General features: G+C 43.2%; 3 protein-coding genes across 4 annotated transcripts; 1 reads left to right on the forward strand and 2 right to left on the reverse strand.

The window, feature by feature from the left end:
- Window positions 1-19: 19 nt before the first annotated feature.
- cdc73 (cell division cycle 73, Paf1/RNA polymerase II complex component, homolog (S. cerevisiae)) lies at window positions 20-15,853 on the reverse strand. Its single transcript, XM_047028333.1, has 17 exons — window positions 15,700-15,853; window positions 14,740-14,845; window positions 14,538-14,607; window positions 14,391-14,453; window positions 14,203-14,255; window positions 13,967-14,055; window positions 12,339-12,552; window positions 11,975-12,073; window positions 11,590-11,668; window positions 11,365-11,429; window positions 4,617-4,674; window positions 4,056-4,091; window positions 3,814-3,901; window positions 1,446-1,607; window positions 890-990; window positions 580-721; window positions 20-477 (listed from the first exon to the last, which is right to left on the reverse strand). Exons 1-17 carry the CDS (start codon window positions 15,828-15,830, stop codon window positions 441-443), a joined length of 1,593 nt encoding a protein of 530 aa, XP_046884289.1. The 5' UTR covers window positions 15,831-15,853; the 3' UTR covers window positions 20-440.
- On the forward strand, window positions 5,899-10,647 carry LOC124473082 (beta-1,3-galactosyltransferase 2-like). Its single transcript, XM_047028340.1, has 2 exons — window positions 5,899-7,214; window positions 8,685-10,647. Exon 2 carries the CDS (start codon window positions 8,797-8,799, stop codon window positions 10,042-10,044), a length of 1,248 nt encoding a protein of 415 aa, XP_046884296.1. The 5' UTR covers window positions 5,899-7,214; window positions 8,685-8,796; the 3' UTR covers window positions 10,045-10,647.
- Window positions 15,854-16,050: 197 nt separating the features above from the next.
- ro60 (Ro60, Y RNA binding protein) lies at window positions 16,051-21,531 on the reverse strand. Of its 2 annotated transcripts, XM_047028331.1 has the most exons (9): window positions 21,433-21,531; window positions 19,858-20,460; window positions 19,450-19,670; window positions 19,076-19,222; window positions 18,832-18,969; window positions 18,616-18,732; window positions 18,128-18,244; window positions 17,844-17,990; window positions 16,051-17,746 (listed from the first exon to the last, which is right to left on the reverse strand). In XM_047028331.1, exons 2-9 carry the CDS (start codon window positions 20,441-20,443, stop codon window positions 17,594-17,596), a joined length of 1,626 nt encoding a protein of 541 aa, XP_046884287.1. In that variant the 5' UTR covers window positions 20,444-20,460; window positions 21,433-21,531; the 3' UTR covers window positions 16,051-17,593. The 2 variants fall into 2 exon arrangements, with proteins under 2 accessions (XP_046884287.1, XP_046884288.1); XM_047028332.1 differs by lacking the exons at window positions 19,858-20,460; window positions 21,433-21,531 and having other exon boundaries at window positions 19,413-19,504.
- Window positions 21,532-21,843: the final 312 nt, after the last annotated feature.

Consider the following 21,843-nt stretch of genomic DNA (forward strand, 5'->3'; position numbering starts at 1 on the left):
CCCCCCCCCCCCCCCCCAAGATCCACCCTCCTCCTTGGCCACTAAACATGGCAAAGCATAGTACCACAGTATGCTGTTGTGCATTTAGAAACTAGTTTTGGTTTACCAACTACAGAACAACCTGGAGGACAACTTGGCCCCATCTCCCCTGTTCACCTCCAGATGGTCCAAACTACATCTGTGTGTGTGTGTCCAGAAAAAGAAAATAAAAAATTGACTGCAACTTTGGCCCATGGCAGGAAGTCCTGCGATTGGCTGGATCTGGACATGCAGTGCCTCTAATGGACATAAGTGCCGATGGGGAGGAGGGACACTGACTTGGGTGTGACTGGGATCGCCCCTGGTGACTGTTCTTCTGTTTCGGATGGTGTCATCAGTGAGATGCACAGGCTCCACATCAGGATCAGGCTGAAGGGGCGGAGACAGTCCCTCACTGCATCTCAGAACCTCAAGTGGGACTTGTGTTTCACCATGTATCTGTTGTGGAGGAGGACACAAAAAAATGAAGGGTGTGACAAGTTAACCGTGATGCCTCTTGGCGGAGTCGAACCGTGCAAAAACACACACGCGAACACACACCTGTCTAGAGTTTCCCAAAAGCGCAGGAACACAGGCCGGTCCAGGTGCCGCTTGTGGTGGCTCAGCTCCAGCACGGTCACGTCCCACTTCTGCACGTTGGGGTCGGTCTTTGCCTCGTCATACTTCAGGTGGAAGGCTCGGACTACAAATTGCAGACAGTCACAAACAGGCAGAGCCAGACAGACACTAGTCACCATGCACATTCCCTGGCTCAAAGCTTGAAATATAGTTCACGCTCCATTTTACAGGGGTCTCACTTTGAGAGCTAAAGGATGAAGTAAAAGAAGCGTCTAGTGTCGAATAGACTCACTTTTCGCAAAAATGTCCACAGGAGATCCGTCAGGAAGCAGCCAAGGCCAGCCTTTAAACTGCCAGGCCGGACCCTGCACAAATACTGCCACCACACGGTCCCTGCCAAAGAACAAGCACACCGGTCACAGACCCAACACAGAGCTAGGCAGAACAGCTGTTCTGCAGAGTGGTCCATACTTAAGGCAAATCACAGTTGTAAGTCATGATGCGCGAGCATGCAGATCCACAAGGCCTCGGAGGATCTTCACTCCCATGTAGAAACAACTATGGAGACATGAGCTCTAGAAAACATATGGCATTCGAAATGAACAACCACTCCGTTTTCGAGACACTTTGAACATTGGGATCTTTGCGAAAGAGTCACGGCTGCAGCTGTAAAAACGTTCTACCCATATAAAAAGGCAGCAATGTCCATTTATTTTTGGCCAGCAGCCAAAATGAAATGTTATCTGACATTAGTGACAAGGTGCATTTTCCTTGCATTTGATAGGTCTGATGTTGTGTGTTGGTGCTCGTTGCTGGTGTAGGTCTGGTGTTGGGTGGTGTTGCCTCACCAGTCTTGTGGGGCCAGTTTGAGGGGCTGGTCGATGACCCGATAGGGCACGGTGACGCTGAGGGTGGCCCCCCCCGGCTGGAGCTGGTCCTTCCGTCTCTGGAGCAGAACCTCGTTGTCTCTCTGGATGCCCTGCTTCTTCTTCTCCTCCGATGTCACAAACCTGCCGGGGCAAAGACAGAGAGACAAGGACAGAGAGACAGGGACAGGAGACAGAGACAAGGACAGAGAGAAAGACAGAAAGAGACAAGGACAGAGAGACAGGGACAGGAGACAGGGACACAAGGACAGAGAGAAAGAGACAAGGACAGAGAGACAGGCACAGAGAAAGAGACAGGGAGACAGGCACTGATAAGCCAATGGTACTTACATTTACATTTAGTCATTTAGCAGATGCTCTTATCCAGAGCGACTTACAGTAAGTACAGGGACATTCCCCCCGAAGCAAGTAGGGTGAAGTGCCTTGCCCAAGGACACAACGTCATTTGGCACGGCGGGGAATCGATCCGGTAACCTTCTGATTACTAGCCCGACTCCCTAACCGCTCAGCCATCCGACTCCCCGTACTTAACTGTCATTTAACCTTAGATAGCCATGCCAACTGAGCACTGGCCAGAGAGTGTGTGGTGGTCTCAAGTAAAGCGTGGTGAATCTGCTACCTGCTGATTGTGTCAGCTTGTCAGATCAGGGGGATCTAGGGCTCCTGGTGGAGAAGGGCTTGGAGCTCATTTGCAGTCAGTCAGACTTTGAGCACTCCCTTTCTGATCCGGAGGATGCCCTCACACCTTACCCTCTCAGACAGAACACCAGCTGCTTTGCTTTCATTGAACTTTGATGGGTTTGAAATGTATTTTCTATAATGCTTCAAAAAGGCCAAAACCAAAGTCCCTCTCCCTTCCCCTCTTACATATCAAGATAACAAGTGAGAGCAGTGTGCCTCCCCCCAGGATCTAGACATCTTCACCTGGGGTGGCAGGAGGTAAATGTAGGGTGACAAGGAGGCGTGGAAGGACGGTGTGACCCGATGCCATCATTAAATATGATAGCATAATAGCTCACATATTCCCAATAATAATAATATTCATATTACTGAATGAAATGTACTATAAAAGTAGAATTGTGTGTGTGTATATATGTATATATATATATATATTTTTTTTATATTGTAAATTATTTGCTTACTTTATTTTTTATTTTATATTTTTTATTAATATTTTGTAGACTTGTACCTTTAGTATAGTTAGACCACATATTTAAGTTTAGGATTCCTATATATTTAATGTATGCACATTCCTGCCAAAGTAAATTCCTTGTCTGTGCAAACTTTCATGGCGAAGCAAACCCGTTCTGCTTCTGATTTTCGCATGGGGAGATTGGAGTGGCAGGTCTATTTAGCTGGGGAACTCAAAAGGTCCACTCACCAAATGTTCATTCAGTTCAGGGTCCGGAACAGTGATGGTTTATTTTTCAGTGTTCTGGGGGTAATTTTGTTCAAAGTGTCTATGCTTTGTGTCATAGTGACGTTTCATGTTACAACTTTTGACAAGGGCAACCGTGTCATTGCAGATTAAACACGGTTTTACATCGGTTTTGTACTCCCCACCGGCAACACAAATGCATACTTGTTGTCAGTCCATTCTGTCTGAAATGTGCGATTTTCTGAATCAAGTTTTTAGGGGGGGGTTTTGTCACGCCATGATTTTTGCTAAGTAAGAAACACTTACCGTTAGCAAGTCGATTAGCCTGCATTTTTGCGAATGACACACAACCTTTGTGACCCACAGAGCTTGCGGCCAACGTTGAGTGAGTGAGTTGTCATGGTGATTACAGTTATTACAGCTCCTGATTGGATCTTTGGATTTGACACGGAAGATACAGTACCAGTCAAAAGTTTGGACACATTTTCCCATGTGTCCAAACTTTTGACTGGTACTGTAGAAATCACATCTAATAGGAAAACAATATGGGCGTAAAATCATGCACCAATGAAAACTCGCTTGGATCATTACTAAATTATAATGTTGATTTTGGCTTCGGTCCATTGTATTGTGTCTGGGTCCGGAACGCAGTCCGCCTATTGAGCACCCCCGGACTAAAGATAAGATCTGGCTACTCTGAACAAGCTTGTTGAATGTATTTGTATTTTTTCAGTGAAACATAAATATTTAAAATCACCATTATTGCAAACACCCATATCACAATAACATTAACATACCCCATTACCCCTGCACTTCTGAACTAGACCTAGAACTAGTTCCTTTAGCAGTTCCAGAGATTTTGGACACACACGATCACCAGGTGGCGACATACAACATTTTGCGTCTTGACCAGATCCCTGTGCCAGCCCTGGTCTAAACGTGGCCACTCACTTGAGGTCCTGCAGGAGGTCCTTGGCGTTCAGCATGGTGATGAGGGACGTGGTGGCTGCTGGGATGATGACGATGGGGGTACGAGAGCCTGCGGGCGGCAGGAGAAACACCCCTCAGTGACAACTGTCCATCCGACCACACAACTACCACGGAACACTCGTCTCGGAATGTCCATCAGAACGAGCCAATGGGGTTACAGGATCAGGAAAAAGTGTGTGCTGTTGCTGTATAAGGGTGCATACCTTTCTTTTGATTTGGTGGTGGTCTGGCTTGGGACACTAGAGATGACAACAGGACAAAAATAAATAAATAAAAAACACACAAAAAAACATTCTTACAGGTTCATCCGAGCAGGAAATACTTACATTCTTTAACTGGAAAAAGTGTAAAGCAACACATTTCTAGTAGGCCTTTGCACATCCTACCACAGCCCATGGTCTGGGGACAGGGTAAGAGAGCCTCATGCACACCTGGTCTGGGGACAGGGTAAGAGAGCCTCATACACACCTGGTCTGGGAAAAGGGTAAGAGAGCCTCATACACACCTGGTCTGGGGACAGGGTAAGAGAGCCTCATACACACCTGGTCTGGGGACAGGGTAAGAGAGCCTCATACACACCTGGTCTGGGGACAGGGTAAGAGAGCCTCATACACACCTGGTCTGGGGACAGGGTAAGAGAGCCTCATACACACCTGGTCTGGGGACAGGGTAAGAGAGCCTCTTGCACACCTGGTCTGGGGACAGGGTAAGAGAGCCTCATACACACCTGGTCTGGGGACAGGGTAAGAGAGCCTCATACACACCTGGTCTGGGGACGGGCTGCAAGGCTGGGGTCTGGGCCTTCCTGGCTGATGCACCCTCCTGTGGAGGAAGAGAGCGGGAAAGTTGCTGTAAATCAGTTACTAAATCAGTAATCAGTTACTAAATCAGTTACTTAAAATGTACTGTCTGTGGGATATTGTTGGTGCAGTGTCATCAATTCCTAACTGTGCTTACCAAACCTTTTTTAATCTTTGCATATCTTTTCAAACTACTCTGCTTTCACTGTTCCCTGTCACTTCAGACAGTTCAAAATGATAAGTCTAGATTCCAAATCACTCAAAGCTCTCCACAGCAGATGCAACTCTAACTGTTCCATAAGCAATGAAATGGCCCAGTTCAAGCTCCAGTACATGAGACATTACAGCAGTTCTAAAACCCAATCCATTGGTAACCTATGCTTTCATTTTCTATCATTTGAGGTCTGAACTGTTGTGGAAATGAAACATTTGATTGTCAATGACTCTGTTACAGTTTTTTACAATTGCTAAAACACTAAACCCCATTCTCTGAATCAAATGTTCAGTGAAGTAAACCAATTTGTTAAATCAGACACACTTGGCAAAACTCTAAACACATTCTCATTCACTAAACACATTTTGCACTGTGATGCACTTGTGCTGCAAAATGGTAAACACAGGCGGCAAACAGTAAACACAACTACAACACAGATTTTTTCTCTGCATGGCGGTGGAAGGTCTATGACCGAAACCCATATACCAGGGTATTTTCTACAGGCAATGGAATTGGCCTGTGGTGAAATAGGTGTGGAGTGTTTTCAAGGCTGAATCCAGCACACCAGAGGGTTTTTACCCCGTTTGTTCTTTGTTGACAATACCAAGTTATGATGGTTACTGTAAGATTTTCAAATCAAATTGACAGTATTTGTATAGCCTTTTTTTTACAAGCAATGTCACAGAGGGCTTCACTTATACCCATCCATAGAAGTGCCCCTCAGCCAACCTCAAGCTTCAAGGAAAAACTCCCAGAAAAACTCACTAGAGGAGAAAAAAAATTGAAGAAACCTTGGGAGGAGCAATTCAGTGAGGGATCCCCTCCTCCAGAGACGGTTGGTGAAAGAGAGGAGCAGAAAGCATAGTTTGATTTTAAGCACAGGTTAAATGGCGAGTGTTTGATTTTGCCAGAAAAGTCAGAGGTTTTGGAAATTGTGTTTGAATATTTGGTTTCGTGTTGGTTTTGAGAAAACCCTTCACGGTCCGATACACTTAATTCAAATCTTGGTGGAGACAGTATTTGCCATCAAAACCACCAAGAACCACTGATCTAAAACATGCAGGACAGGGGTTCCCTGAGGACTAGGATTGGGAACCCCTGCATTAAGTCATGTTTACACTTTCACTTAAAACATTTGCCTTGGAATGTATGTAACTTAATTGGAATGTCAATTGATTGCTTTTCAATTGACTTCATTAGAGAGCATTAGATTTGGCTCCAATTTAAGTAGAGAGCAGATTAGCTAGCCAGACAGTATTGTGTGCCTTCAGTGGAATGTATTGCATGAATAAGATTCATTTGACTTAAAAAACTGTCTTAAAAAAAAGAAATCTCTTCCATCCCCATATTGCAGAACATTCACACCTGTCCCTGAACAATGCACCATACATGCAACCCCCACATTCCAAAACATTTACACTTTTCCCTGAACAACCATCCTACAAAGCATTCCACAAACAGTATTTGCCTTGTGCAACAAGCAGAGATTTGGGCAAACATCAAAGTCCACATTTTTTTAATTATTTTTTGAGCTGACCATCAGACCGTACACATCATACATACAGCCCCCTGCTCCTCATCAGACCTCTCCTCCCCCTCTCCTCAGCTCTATCCTCCCCCTGGCCCTTCCTACTGAACACCGGCAGAGACAGAGTGCATGCCTGCAGACGAGCATGCAGAGACAGAGAGCACAATATGACTGGCTGAGAGGCGAACGTTGAAAAGGAGGAGGAAAAAAAAGGAGAGTGAGAGACCGAGAAGAGGTAGACATTCATCGCTCCATCCTGGCAAGTGTGCAGAGTCGTGAAGCCACTGAAGCACAGGGAAGGGGGTGGGGGGGGATCTCAGGCTTGTGATGCAGCCTCAGAGCAGGAGCATGGCGTTAGCAGGGAGCATCACAGCACACAGCCTCGAGGGATGACACACCACGGAGCGACTGCAGCGCGGGCGGCTTGCTCTACTTCACATGCACACAACACCACAGAGGCAGCATCGCCCAAGAATTTGCCACGATAAGAATTTCACAAACGAGTAACATTCCACCCAAAGGATGGCTCCCTCTCTCACCCTCGGCATGAGATCTGGAGGACATATCAGTTGCTAGCACAGTAAGGGAGGAACCGAGAGGGGCGTGGCAGAGGGAGGAAGCAGATGTTTGCCAGGAGATGCCCGCAACACGGGTAGTGTGACCGGTTTATAGGCACAGTGGGAGGGGGTAAGGCTATAAACATGACAGAACCGCTTCCTTTTGAAGAGTAGCAACGACAACAGTCAACGAGTACAGGAGTCAAACTAACGACAGGGCTAATGAAAACCCATCTACCTTCTGGCAAGTCCTAATGGTTCAGGTACGTACTGCGTGTAGCACCAACTTGCGACGCGCCCCCTATTCTATAGAAGCTGACCCATGTACGTCCATCATAAGGACATCACAGAAGAGATTCTGCATGCATTTCACCCACTGATTGATGGTGATGATAGGAGTAAGATGGCTGAGCGGTGAGGGAGTCGGGCTAGTAATCAGAAGGTTGCTGGATCGATTCCCCGCCTTCACCCTACTTGCCTCGGGGGGAATGTCCCTGTACTTGTAAGTCGCTCTGGATAAGAGCGTCTGCTAAATGACTAATGTAATGTAAATGATGATCTGCGCTGGCAGCTTTTTCTCACAGATTACGTGTGTGTTTGCACATTTCAAGCCATAAATGACCATGTTCCTCTGTTAGATCTCACACACAGCCCTTTGTCTAGAGGTGCGGGGGGGTTTAAATAGTCTGTTGAAGAACTCAGTACAATGTCAGAGTACACACCACTCCAGTGGGCTGGTGGCCCACAAACTGAAACTAGAAAAGGCGCCTTTAAAGCAATCTAATACAAGACGATTGTTTGAGGCAAAGGGCAGGCACATGAGTAGCAACAGGAACTTGGCTGTGTCCAATGAAAGCACATCACCCTTCCACATGGATGACTAGATTAAGGCCATCCTTTGTCCAATACTAGCAATTCTAAGTATATTTTACTTTTCAACATTCAATAGGTTGATAGGTTGATTTAATAAAAATTAAGCATTGGCTGAGCCAAACTGTGCTGGACCTCATTTGGTAGATAGAGGTCGCTTGAAATAATTATATTGACCAAAATTATTTTTTATGTTGATATGGTCAAAAAATAAATAAATAAAAGCAACTCATTTGAATCGCGTGCCTCCAGGCTTGGTGATGACGCCATAGGGTATTAGTTGTTCGTTTCGTAGAGCTAGCTGCTAAATTAGAACTATGGTTCTGCTAGCATGCAGCAAGTATTACAGCTTTGTAGCCTACATACACGTGGTTGTGAAACGTAATCGGCAAAATTAGCCGAGATAATGTCTCTGAATAATGGAAAAGTAACGCAGTCAGATTCCCTCCGTGAGCCTCCACTGCTCGGAATTTTCACCGCCAAGTACTAATTACTGTGATGAAAGCTAACGACTTTTCAGCGCAGCTAGCCAAACGAGGACGAAAATGTAATTAGGTTTACTCAGCCAAGCTAGCTAAATAAGGTATGTTTGTTGTCAGTTAGTGAGACTGTTACTATTATGTCCCCCCACCCCCGCTTTAATAACTTTAAAGTTATAATTATTACTAAATTAATCAAATTACAGTTTAAACTGTCAGATGTTTCAAGCTGCCAATCACGTACGAGCGTTATGGTCAAACCCATTTGGCTGTAATGTCTTGGAACATGCATTACAGTAGGTAGTTGCTGTTTATGTCACATCTTGTCATCTCTCACCCAACTAACTTCGTATTTACAAAGATGCCTTCTCTTATTAATTAAAGGGGAAGATCACACCAACGTTACTCAGGAAGCCCAGCACAAGAGACTTTATTTCACACCATTCTGTCATCTGGAATCAGGGTTTGGTAGCAGGCGGCAAACTCGACTGTCACCATGCAGTGGAGGCGGCGCCACTGTTGCACACACATCGCTGGCTTGCTGTCTCTCCTCTCACTCCTGGGGGTTCTGCTCATCCTGGGTCATCAGGATCTGCTGACTGGTTCCATGTGGTGGAAAAACTACCCTGTGGTGGACTCGGAAGGCAGGGGACCCCACACCAGTGCCAGAGGAAACCACAGCTCCAAACAGAATCTGTGGAGGGGTGTTCTGGAACCGCCTGCGGGCCCAAAGGCTGGCACCAGTTCCAGCCTCCATCAGGAGGACTTCTCTCCTCAGGGGGTGACAGGACCAGACAACAATGCTAGCAGCAGAGAACGAGCTCTGGGAGACCTGCTGATCTCTGAGCCCTGTCCTTACATTATCAATGAGCCCGAGAAGTGCCCAGATGGACAGCCGGACCCCTTCCTCGTGCTGCTGATAGCTACGGAGATCCAGCAGGTTGAGGCCCGAGATGCCATCCGGCACACCTGGGGGAACCAGAGCGTGGCTCCAGGGCTGGGCATCGTATGCCTGTTCCTGCTGGGGGTACGAGAAGGAGAGCTGGGCCGCCAGCTGCAGAGCCGCCTGGAGGCAGAGAGCCGGCAGCACCACGACATCATCCAGCAGGACTTCTTGGACACCTATAACAACCTGACCATCAAGACCCTCATGGGAATGCACTGGGTTGCCACACACTGTCCACACGCCAGCTACATCATGAAGACTGACAGCGACATGTTTGTCAACACAGACTATCTCATCCACAAGCTGCTGCGACCAGAGCTGAAGCCCAAGAAGAGTTACTTCACGGGCTACCTCATGAGGGGCTTTGCGCCCAACCGTAACAACAACAGCAAGTGGTACATGTCCCCCGAGCTCTACCCTAGCAAGAAGTACCCCACCTTCTGCTCAGGCACAGGGTACGTTTTCTCAGGGGACTTGGCAGGGCGGATTTACAGGGTGTCGAGGGGAATCCGACGTCTGCACCTCGAGGACGTCTACGTGGGGGTCTGCCTGGCCAAGCTGCGGGTTGAGCCCACGCCGCCGCCCAACGAGTTCCTGTTCAACCACTGGCGGGTGTCCTACTCCAGTTGCAAGTACAGCCACCTCATCACTTCGCACCAGTTCCAACCCAGTGAACTGCTGAAGTACTGGCACCACTTGCAGAACAACAAACACAACGCTTGCATCAACTCATCGAATGACAAGCTGGGCAGGTTACGTAAGAGTCCACCTCAGGGCGAAAAGCTCTCTAAACTTTAGACAACAGGACAATGTGGGGCCCAAGTTTTGGGGGATATAAGTGCCATAGGGGTCTGAACAAGTTAATAACCCATTTCAACATCCACAAGTCTAAATAAAAAGGTATTGTTCGAAGCACCAGCTTGGTTCATGTTATTTGAAAGCATGGAGGTCAATTTAGAAAGAGACTGTCAAAGTAAGAAATGACAGTGCTGGCTAAAAAAGCAGTGTAACTTTTTGAAAATGTGAATATTTGGTATACCGTAGCATCCAAGTTTGTTCCATGAGTTGATGTTGTATGAAAATACAATGGATATTGTTGATGTATTATTAGGTTAACTTGATCAGAAAATTAAGGATTGGAATTCAGACCTGAAAAGACAGGAAGTTACCTTTTTCCCCATCTTTTACACCCTTTTAAACCTCACATGGTGAGATGAAAGTCTTTTACACATCCTGATTTACAAGTATGTTGGAGACTCAACAAATGTTAAATATTTTTAGTGTATCTATATTATTGTACTTCAGCCTTAAACCTGCATCACAGGTAAAATAGCACAGTGCTCTACTGCAGTGTTTCTCAACCCTGGTCCTCAAGTACCCCGTCCTGCATGTTTTAGATGTTTCCCTGCTCCAACAAACCTGATTCAAATGAATCGGTCGTTATCTGGTTATGCAGAAGCCTGCTAACGACCATTCATTTGAATAAGGTGTGTTGGAACAGGGAAATATCTAAAACATGCAGGACAGGGAGTACTTGAGGACCAGGGTTGAGAATTGGGTTGAGAGTTGGTTCTTGGGCCCCTGAATCGAGGCTCGAAATATTTGAAATGATTTTCTGACCACTACATGTATGAGGACATGATAATAATACAATGGTTCATGTGTAATAAATTGTGTTTTTCAGCTGTTTCAAAATATTTTGCAACATAGAAACCAAGGGGGGTGCATGTTCACCAAAGGTTCACCAAAGGAGCAGAATGGAGAAGTAGACACATATCTCACAAAACCAAGCCAGGCTGCAATACTGGACATCTAGAGGGATGTTTATCTATTGAAAGTGACATGATTATTTAATAAATCAATGTTGTGAGATATTCAGGACACACCTCACATTTCAACAAGCATGTGAGTTCTGCCAGAGGCTAATTCAAGCTTTAATTGTTGATATCAAATATGACATAATCAACAACTGCAAGGCAGTAGCTGCTATAGTGCAACAATTATGATTATTTATTTTTTTAAACTTTTAAAAGAACACTAAAGCGATCTAATCCCCAAACATTGAAATGCTGAGTCACGTGTCCCAAACTCAAGAGGAAGAAATGGAACTGGTCTTACCGTCACAGACTTCAGTGTCATGCCGTGGTAAGTGCCCATTGTATCAATCTTAAAACCTTCCGTTTCTGGGGAGACCAAGAGAGAGAGAGAAAAATTAAATATTGTAGCCTTCACCAATTCTAATAAGTATACATACTAAAAAGATATGTGGTTTCATATGAAACTTTGTGACATCATTACTCTGGGACAAATTCATTAACATCAATATGACGTGCTTCCACTCACCCTCTTTTCCTTTGAATCTCTCTTGATCGTAACGGTTATAGGCTGCTGGGACTGGTTGTTTGTTCCTTGTGGATGGGTCCTTGGGTGAGAACAGAGGGTTTGCCTTAATATACTTTTTTCATCCAAGATTTTTTAAATGTACACAATACACTGGGAATACTACTTTATTACTACATTCAACAGTCCTTTAAGGTGTCAACTAAACACTGACCTTCAAGATCACCCAGAGTTTTCTAGCACATTTTTTTTATATTTCAGTAGTTGGCCTATTTATAATTAAATGGAGCCCAATACTGGTGAATGAAAGTTCCTGATTTTTTACAAATGCAGAATGTCATCAGTGGTTGTGTGCATGTAGGAGTATGTTGAACAGGGTTCCTCTTACCACCTGAGTGGTGCTCTGTGCTGGTCTCTGCTCAGGGGCTCGGCCTTCTTCTCTGGCCTTCACTGACTGCAGGATGGCAAAGATGTTTTTGGAAAAGTTCTGCAAAGAAATTGAGATTTCTCACAATTGGGCCCACATTTGAAACACACACTTATAATGATGTGGGTTTAAGTCACAAAGTTCACAGCAGCAGCTCTACATTTCCTTGAAATAGTACTGCCATCCACAGGTACAACAGAACACTGCACTGTGTAGTTGGGTTTGGTGGCCGTGAAAACAGCCACCATTTTAAATTTGCTGTAGATGTGAGAGAGTTGCACCTCAAATTAGGATAGGAATAGTATTAAATTGTCACAACTCGGACCTTTCCTGTGCTCTGGAGGATCGTGGTGCGGGTTCTCCACACCCTCTCCCTGCTCACAATGTCTCTGGTGACGTCCACCTCTGCATCCACAAAACTTCTCTGGTTCTGGGTAATGTCATCATCCAGGTCTGTTTTGATTGTGGAGCGCTTCTTGGCCATAATCTTGGCCTTGATAGCAGCAATCTTCTCCACAGACATGGCCTCTGACAGTGACCTAAATGCAAGTACATTTACATGTTAGAGGATAAGCAAACTTAATTTCCTGATGTGACTTTAACACATTGAATTCCAATATTGCTTTGCATAAATTCACACTGGTCATATCATGAACAGATTACATTACATTACATTAATTCATTTAGCAGACGCTTTTATCCAAAGCGACTTCCAAGAGAGAGCTTCACAAAGTGCATAGGTCACTGATAATAACAACAAGATAGCCCCACAGCATTGCGGGTAGTCAAAAACAAGAAGTACATATTGTGAACAACCAAAAAATAGTGCTAAAGGGAAGAAACCATAAGAGCATGTAGTTAAACAAGTTAAAAATTACACAACATTAATCTCTAAGTGCAGGTGTACCTGTAGGAAAGCAATAAAAATAGGATTAACTAGAAAAAGAATACAACAGTTTAAATCAGCTACCACTAACCAACAAGAGCAACAGATAACAATCAGAGATGGGCAAAAATAAATCAAAATATATTTTGATACAAAATACCCCTCAAATATATGTATTAAAATAAACTACAAAATACTGGTGCCAGAAAATGTAACAAAATACAAAAAAAAAAAAAAAATGTATTTAAAATATAGGAAATACTTTTTCTGTATTCCTATTTGGAATAGCAGAGCATTCAGGTTTGGGCTATATAATGTACACAAAGCTCTGGTGAACACCACAAAAATAAATAAGTCACAGAATGTCACTGTAACTAAGCCAAGCTATTAAAAGACAACTTGATTGATTATGTTACATAATAAATTCATATATGATGTATATGTATTTTTTTATTAATGGGACTTAACAGCCCATAAACTTACAAACTTCGATATATTTTGAGTATTTTAAATACAAAATGTCTCCACTTTAAAGTTTTTTGTTACAAATTTAATTAGATTTTTTATCGTCCCTATCAAATAGAAATTACAAAATACTGAAAAGTATTAAAATATGTATTCCAAATACAAGTAATTGAAATACTGACCATCTCTGATAATACATAGATGTTGGAGAGTGCCTGTTCTTTGTGTACAAATGGAGGGCAGGGAATTGGTTACCTGCTTTGTAGCACTAATTAAGAAGGTCTTCCCTTTATTCTTGCCTAGTATTGCATGAGCTGCACTTTAGTAATACCAAGTAGGACATATTTCTGTTCTCATAAAAGTACCAACTACAGTGGGAGTACCAATGTTGGTGTTATTATAGAACAATTATTGTTAAGTTACTGTGCCAGATGCAGCCCTTCTAAGACGAGACAACCTTTTGATATTTTGTTAGGAACAAAGTTGGGTGGCTCCTGAGGTGATTTGTCTCTTCAGTTGATTAGGTATACGGCTATAACCGTGGCATTAGAGCATTAGAACAATGCTGGAAAAGACGGCTGTCCCGTCGGAGTGCCTCCTACCTGATCTGGTCTGTCTGCACGATGCCCTCCTTGTGGCCCTCTAAACGAGCAGCCAGACGCTCTTTGTCCAGACGCACACGTTCTTCATCCTATGGAACAAGACAACTACACAGTTACTGGAAGTTGAATCTGATACTTTTCAAAATGTTGTGCCGAGTAAATTATATTGTGCTGGTTATATCAGCACAGGGTAAGAAAGATAAATATATAGTTTGTCCTTGTGTTTTTTTTTTTACCTCTATCCTTGGTTTTTTGGCTTCAGATGATACTTCATCTGCAGCTCTTTTGACTGCAGACAAATACAAATAGAGCATTGGTATTTAATGGGCAACTTTGGAAACCAAAAAATAAAATTCTTAGACATGGGGGGGGGGGGGGGGGGGGGGGAGAATACTTCACATTCATTGATGTAACACCAGTATACCTTGTGTTGGCCGTTGCAAACCAATCTCTATGGGGGCACTTCTGTCGATACTCGTCGAAGTAGCTGGGGGGAGAATTGTTTTATTTAACATAAATATCATAAAGGGAAGCTTAAGTCAGAAACAAAAATCTTTTATTATATGCTTACAGCTCTCCCCGTTGAGGTAAGACAGCAAGCCCTTTCGATCAGGTCTTCTAACAACAGGAATGTTTTCTGTCTAGGGGGGGGACAAAGATTGAAGAATTCATTTCCCAAAAGAATTATCTTTGCAGTTGCAATTACAGAAATGTAGGTACTGAGGAAAAGACTTATCAGTCCAATGAGGATGCTGACTGAGGATGAGACTTACTGCTGCTCTTCGCACATACGACGGGTGAGGAAGATGCACATTGTTGAGCAGGAAAAGAATTGAGTCGAGAGTATAATACTCTTTGGGCTGCCCCTCCTTTCCAGTTCTGTAATAAGAAAGCATAATTTGAGATACATTGTAAAATACTTTTAGCCAACCATCACGATAATCACATCTCTAATACAAGTGAGCCATCATGCCTGCTCACTACTAACATTAGCTAACAGATGGTATAATTATAAAATACTTGATGACAAACGTTTCTGCCATACCATCGTTTTCAACAAATATGAGCGAGCTACAGTAGCATGAAAACATGTTCCTGTACTGCAGTAGCCAATGTAACGTCGTTTGATCGCACTGTGCTTTACTTCAGAACTTATTTGCTAGGATAGCTAGCCAAGTAGCCCAACAACTAACTTAGGAACTCATTTTAAAGTCAGTCTGCTGCATAATAATTCATTTGCTGAATTTCTCAACTTAGCAGTGTCAAGGTTGAAACAGAGACACGGGGGGAAATATATTTTTTGTTAGCTGTAGCTAGCTAACTAACTAACTAGCAAACACATGATAGCATACAGCCTTCACTGGCTACATGAGATCATTCAATTATTTTCAACTAAAGATGACCTGTCACGCCGCGTTACTCAACAACGCTCTAGAATGACAGGGAATAGTGGTAAGAAATTAAAAAAGAGAGGGTTTATATACACGCTTTGCTGGCATAGTAAGTGGCTATGTATTGTGCATCACAATCGGGATTGGATATTGCAAACAAAACCGCCACTGCTCTCAAGGCAGCAACCGGGGAAACCGTGGGAATGGGAGGTTATCTAAAACGAAAGCCCAATCTCGCTCACTTACACCAGCGAACGTTCAATTGGCTAGCTAGCTAAGCTATCTAAAGATCACTGGCCCATTGATAGTCTACATTTGCCAAACGAATGAAAAAGGACATACCCCCAAATGACATAATTGGTCTTCACATTTTTTGGCCACGAAAACTCTCCAAATATAACCTCATCCCCTTTGGCAACAATTTCCTTTTTCTGGATGTTGTACTGGCGAAGAACACTCAATACGTCCGCCATCTTCACTTGTCTTCATAAAGTGTGATTGCAAAGAAGGCCCTCTTCGTTATCAACGGTGTAGACTCGAAAATTGCCTGTCTGATATATACAACTAAATTGGAGGCAATGCAGCAGTCTTTTTCTTATCCTTCTATTCTCTGCTTTATCTTTGTAATATATTAGATATATGTTAAACTATTCTAATTTGAACGAGTGCCACAGAAAGGAAAGTAAACATGTTTATGAAGCACTTTATTTGGGTACTATTATGGGGGTGATTTATGTGGATACACATCAATATTTAATTCAAACATGTACCTACAGTAGTGAAACAATCGATTTCTCAAAAGCTTTCTTCAACTGTCACCCTTCACTGAACCAGGCATATAGCCTTATATTACCATAATACTATTTTCAAAGCTAGCATTTTTCAGAGTAAATTATGTGAACATGGTCAATGCAAGGCTTGAAATAATTAAAGCCATCACAGTTACATGGTCTGCATTTCATGTTTTCTGAATGGAATAGGAAACCATGAAGTTACGTATTTCTTCTTTGTAAATTCTAATGACTTTCCATACCAACTTGCCTCTAAAGGTAAAGCATTTGAGTATTGTTGCATTTTTCTCATTCAACATTGGAGGAAATATAAAGCATTGAGTTTAAAATCTATTGTTTTTTCATAGTATTAAAAAATGTACAATACATTCAGTTATTATATTGAAAATGTTGCACAGTGAACACTACACAGGAACATACACTTTTTGCATATACTGACATACTGACATTCTCATGTTAGTACAACTTCTTTAAAGTCATGTCGAAAGTTCTGTGCTCATCAGCAGCTTAAGTCTTCCGTTAATGGACCTTGTTTTGACCGTTCACCACATAACATTCGATAATGCACAAAAATAACTACATGGCTAGAAAATCCATCTCTGACTGAAGAATAAACTGCCATATAAAAAAAACCAAAAGGTTCCAATCATCCTTGTCATAAGTTTTTAAAAGAGCATATAGTTCTGCCTTCCTAGTCACAGATAGTGTGCAGAGTTGTTTTATATGAGTTTTATTATCAGAATTACATTAAGTCCAATACCAAAATCCTACAAATAAGAATTAAACTTTAGTGCTTGTAAATGAACAATTCTCTACACTGTTCAGAATAGTTAACGTAATCACTCAACAACTTTCCCAAGAAAATGAATGGTAGACAATGTTTAGCTTATTTTTCAGTCATCAAATGCATTTTTGCTCAATCTAAACCCATTGTAACAATGAACAGCTACTCTACAACCAAGTAACACACTCCATAGGTTTACAAAAATATTCTACACTGGTATATAACTAGCTAGAAAAACATATCATATAGACTAGTAATTACAGTGATAAAATACTGGTGCCATCCAGTGATCTATGCTCATTTCATTTACAGTAATGTAATTGAACTTGGTGTCAAATCCAATCATCATAGGCAAAAGGTGAGTTGCTTTTGAGTTCCTCACAAAAAAGTTATTTGTGTAGTGTATATTCAATACCTGTCTTTTAGTATGATGCAATGGTGCATTATTCAACCATGGCAGTGGTCCCTATACCAATTTCAGGTAAGCGCCCACATTTTTGTTCCAGCCTGCTGGACATACGGTTATTTTAATCAACGTTAAAAAGGTTAGTTCATTAGTTACGATGCCATGACGCTATGTAAGCCTAGTCCCATTTAGCCATTTCTTCTCACTTACTCTGTCAGCCTTGTACTTTTTTGTACACTGTCCAGACACTGTTTATTAGATATGATCCAGGGCAACATTTCGAATGATGTCAACTGCACCAAGATCAAAGCCACAGATGTCCAGCATGCCTCTGTCCTCAGGGTCAGCGATAGACAGACCGTTGGAGGTCAATCCGCACACAATCAACTTGGAGAATATTCCAGTTTTCTGCGTAGTAAACACAACCGTTACTTGTAACAAGCAATAGTAGAAGATGGAAAGAATTTTCGAATAATTTTTCATCATATAACTGTATAACTCTTACATGTCTGTACATCCTCAGAGTCTCTAAAGGGTTAGCTTGTCCAAACCAGGCCTCGTTGTTGGTAAAGATGATGAATACATCCACAAGCTTCTCATTCTCAGAGGCCCAAAGAACTGGCAGGGCACAGTCCGTGCACCCACTGGGGATCTGGAACATAGGTTTGACAGACGAAGTACGTGATCAAAGAAAACTTGGGCAAGCAAGGAAATGCACAAATCTGAAACTCAGCCCGAACACAACCCATGGTTTTATGAATCAGTTATGTAGAGGCTAACTATACACACCTTGATCAGTTCAGCTGTTACTTGAGCGAGAGGCATGTCAGCTGTAATGGTGCAGGGACCCACAACTCCCTCAGAGTAGGCCACAACCTGTGTCTCTGCTTCTGTCCTCACAAGAACCTGAGGTGGGCATAAACAGCACAAAATCTGCCAAGTGAAACACAATAATCAAGCTGCTATTCACTAAGACTGCACACAAAACAACAAGGACATAACACAAGTGTGCTTGTGTAAAAATTCCTTGGGATAATCATTCAAGTGGCATGTCTCATAGGAGGAACATTCATAGCATGCCAGTATGTTTATGAGATGACACTGTCATCCAGCATTGAGTGTTGCAGGCATACAAAAAAAGTAAATAAACCCATTCCCCATGCCTGGCTTCCTTCCGACACGACACCACAGTGATGAATGTAGCAGGGAAGCACAGCTGCTAAAATCTAGAGTCCCCCTCACTGCCCCTGTGGTTATGGAGAGCAGTATTGCCTTACCATTGTCATGGCCGCAGCTGCAACAACTGAATTGACCAAGGACCCCAAAACAGTGCTGTTCAAGGACGTGCTGATGTCAACTGCCACAACAAACCGTTTCCCCGTCGGCTCCACATTCTAAAAAGGTATGACAGCACAACGCCACACTTATGCCTGTGAATCCACCAAGGACAGTGTCATGTATGAGGGTGTGGAAGGATGTTATGATAGACCTACTATGAAACACTTGTAAAAAGCGCTCTCCAGTGTTTTGAGGATATCACTGTCTGGTTCCCACTTTACTTTCCCTCGATTCCCTACGCCTCTTTTGTAGTTCTCGGAAGCCACCAAGACACTGAGAGGATGGATTTTAGCCTGGAGTTCAAAAGGTCAAGACATTAATTTCACAGCACAATAGAACTAAAACATAGTAACCCCAGGGAGAATTGATTCTTTGAAGGAAAATTGTGGTATGCCTCACCTTCTTGAGAACTGCCTCACTCTGAATCCTCTCACAAACTGTTGCCAAGTCTGAGCCTCCAGGTTCGAGAACTTTGTCTGCTGTCATCTTACCCAAGGCTCTAAGCACTGAAGCAATTGGCATTTCCTTTAAGAGAGCTCTCCATACCTGCAGCGGAAAAAAACAATTAATATATATATCTAAATTTATATATCTATATAAAATAAAAGGATAAAATCCATTTCACTAAGTAATGTGGTCCCAATGTTTCACATGGATATACTGTTGGCATTGTTGAACTTTAAGTCATGAGATCGAGACAAGATTTTGTTTTTAAGGCTGACTGAACCCAACCCACCTCTGTTAAATTCAGATTGTCATTCAGTGCAACGCACCTCTTTGGACCTCAGGTGGTTAGTCAGTAGCTGGTCCCTGTCCAGCCTGTGCTCCTCTATCAGGTGGATGACCTCAGCTTCGTCCGAGCTGTGCTTGACCTTCTCCACGACCTCCAGATAGGAGACGATCCTGGCCACCTCCTCAGAGTTCTCCTTTTCATAATATGCCCCCTGGACTTCTTTCCATCCTTTTGTTATATATTTGCTGAGAAGTGCTATTTCTGAAAACACAGCATTGAAGTCACATTTGCTGACATTTTGCTAGGACAGTAGATATTGTTCTTTTTCATCATTAGGATTTCAAAATGATTGTCTGCTATTCAACCGTTCAGTCAAAGGCCCTCATTTCATGCATTTGATTTCCATCGACGTGTTCTACATAGTGTGTGTTTGTCTGTGGAAGCTAACCTTCGTTTGCAGGCTTCATGTGGGACAGCCTAAGCAGGTCCTGATGGGACCAGCCCCCCCTCTGTTTACATTTGGTTACAGCCACAGCCAGGCTCATGCCGTCTTGTTCATTATACCACTCAGCCACTGCTTTCCGCAGGGCCCGTCCCCAAATCCCACACCTCATTCCCTCCTTGAGCTCCTTCTTGTACTGGACAAAAGTGAACAGGTGTGTGGGCGACCGGCACACTTCCTTCAGGGCATGATATGCTGCCTGCTTGGTCTTCACGTCCGAGTTCTGGGAGCACACAGCCATGGCGAAGAGAGAAGGGTTGGATCGGACTATCTGGCCCTCCTGAGTGAGCCTCTTGATCTCTTCCACCACCTCGCAGCCTTTGCCTTCCTGGATCATGGCCAGCAGGGCCAGTGCACTCTCCATGCCGAGTCTGTGTTCCCTGGTGCTGTAGACACCACTCTCCGAGCCATAACACAGGAAACGTCGAAGTCTGGCCACATCAGTCACCTCCCAAGGCTGCACGCCAACAACGTTTTCATTGTGGTCATTCATCGGCGTGATTTTGGTGGTCGTGCATCCTGATGGCTCCATGATACTTGCTTGTCAGCCTAAAGGAGTCAGATGGAGAGAGTTAGGGTCAGTTCTTCAGCCGTAAAGAGGATACAATTATCATGTCACTAATACGCTACATGTTGGCAAGTAAGATTACTGAGATTTTATTTTCTAACTACTGGCTTGGTTCATGGGCCTATAAAACAATGGTTTTCTAAGCCTATAGGGTCTACTGTCAAAGGGTGGGTAAGCTAAGGTTAGTCTGACGAGTTATCTACCTTGGTGGAAACTGGTCGGGTAGACTTGGTGACTATTATTAGCTAGGTACTGGTACTGTACTGCACTGAGACAATGTTGTTCAAAACAAATACATTCTATGACTGAGCTAAACAAAGCTTACAAACTTGGCTAAGTAGATAGCTGGCAAACTGCAGCGTAAACTGAACCACCGACTGACTTGAAAGATGACACACTACACCAGAGATAACTCATTCTTCACTTGAACAAAGGGACTGTGTGTGAGCCAAAACAATAGATATAATTGTACGGTATAGTATGTGCCAACCCATAATTAGCTAGAGCTAGCTAACCTACCTTTTTTGTCTTTTTTTCTAAACTAGCAAGATATGGAGGTAATGTCTACCATCTATTATTAATAATACGCGATACACTACATACACTCACTGTGTCTATTTCCACACAGAAAAATTCTAACATGATACAGGCTGTATCGATATTCACACACAACAATTCAGACAGCTTCTAGGACGCATAACAAGACGCAGAGGAAATAGCTGGCTAAACATTTCTGCCCATCTCGTCACAGCTGAGGATTTTAATTAACAGTGAGGAGAAAACATTATAAGCCGATATAGTCAGCTAACACCGCTAGCGAAGTTCAGTGTTCCCAATGAGGCTGCTAGCCACTTACTTACCTAAATGTTACAATGTTGTAACACTAGCTAATATTATAGATACGCGTGATTTATCGTAGGCCTACTATGTCTTAAAAGGACATCTGAACTTACTTCGATTTTGAAGATAGTTTTCAATATTCACGGGTGTCCCTTGAAACCACAAACCACGAACCATCAACGAAGCTGCGGTGCATCCTGGGCTGGGGCTGGAGGGAGGTGACAGCTCAACCAACGCGTGTGGCAGCGTACAGAACGTTGTTAACTTTCCGCAGCAGATTCATATTTGTTTACATTTTGGACCAGATTCCTAGCGTACAGTAGAAAGTGACCATCTAGCCCCATGTGTCCAGATAGACTCTTGTCACCCACAAAAAAAGTTAAAGTGTTACCAAAAGCTCTCAAAGTATTTAATTTAGATTGAGTAGGCTACTTGAAGTACGTTACTTCCAGTGTCTCGATGAGCCAGTAGGTGAAGTAAGTGATGCTGTGGAAAGTTGGCTAAACTAGATCTTCGTCAAATGG

Source organism: Hypomesus transpacificus, chromosome 10 (genome assembly GCF_021917145.1).
Source record: "Hypomesus transpacificus isolate Combined female chromosome 10, fHypTra1, whole genome shotgun sequence".
Classification (NCBI taxonomy): Eukaryota; Metazoa; Chordata; class Actinopteri; order Osmeriformes; family Osmeridae; genus Hypomesus; species Hypomesus transpacificus.

Excerpts from the sequence above, each read along its gene's own strand:
- ro60 (XM_047028331.1), bottom strand. The coding sequence starts at position 20,443 with ATGGAGCCATCAGGATGCACGACCACCAAAATCACGCCGATGAATGAC. Across the intron at positions 18,733-18,831 it reads CTTTTTACAAGTGTTTCATA|AATGTGGAGCCGACGGGGAA; the intron begins GTAGGTCTATCA and ends ATACCTTTTTAG. Across the intron at positions 17,747-17,843 it reads CTCTGAGGATGTACAGACAT|AAAACTGGAATATTCTCCAA; the intron begins GTAAGAGTTATA and ends TTTACTACGCAG.
- cdc73 (XM_047028333.1), bottom strand. The coding sequence starts at position 15,830 with ATGGCGGACGTATTGAGTGTTCTTCGCCAGTACAACATCCAGAAAAAG. Across the intron at positions 4,675-11,364 it reads TGACACTGAAGTCTGTGACG|GAGGGTGCATCAGCCAGGAA; the intron begins GTAAGACCAGTT and ends CTTCCTCCACAG. Across the intron at positions 722-889 it reads TGTGGACATTTTTGCGAAAA|TCCGAGCCTTCCACCTGAAG; the intron begins GTGAGTCTATTC and ends TGCAATTTGTAG.
- LOC124473082 (XM_047028340.1), top strand. The coding sequence starts at position 8,797 with ATGCAGTGGAGGCGGCGCCACTGTTGCACACACATCGCTGGCTTGCTG.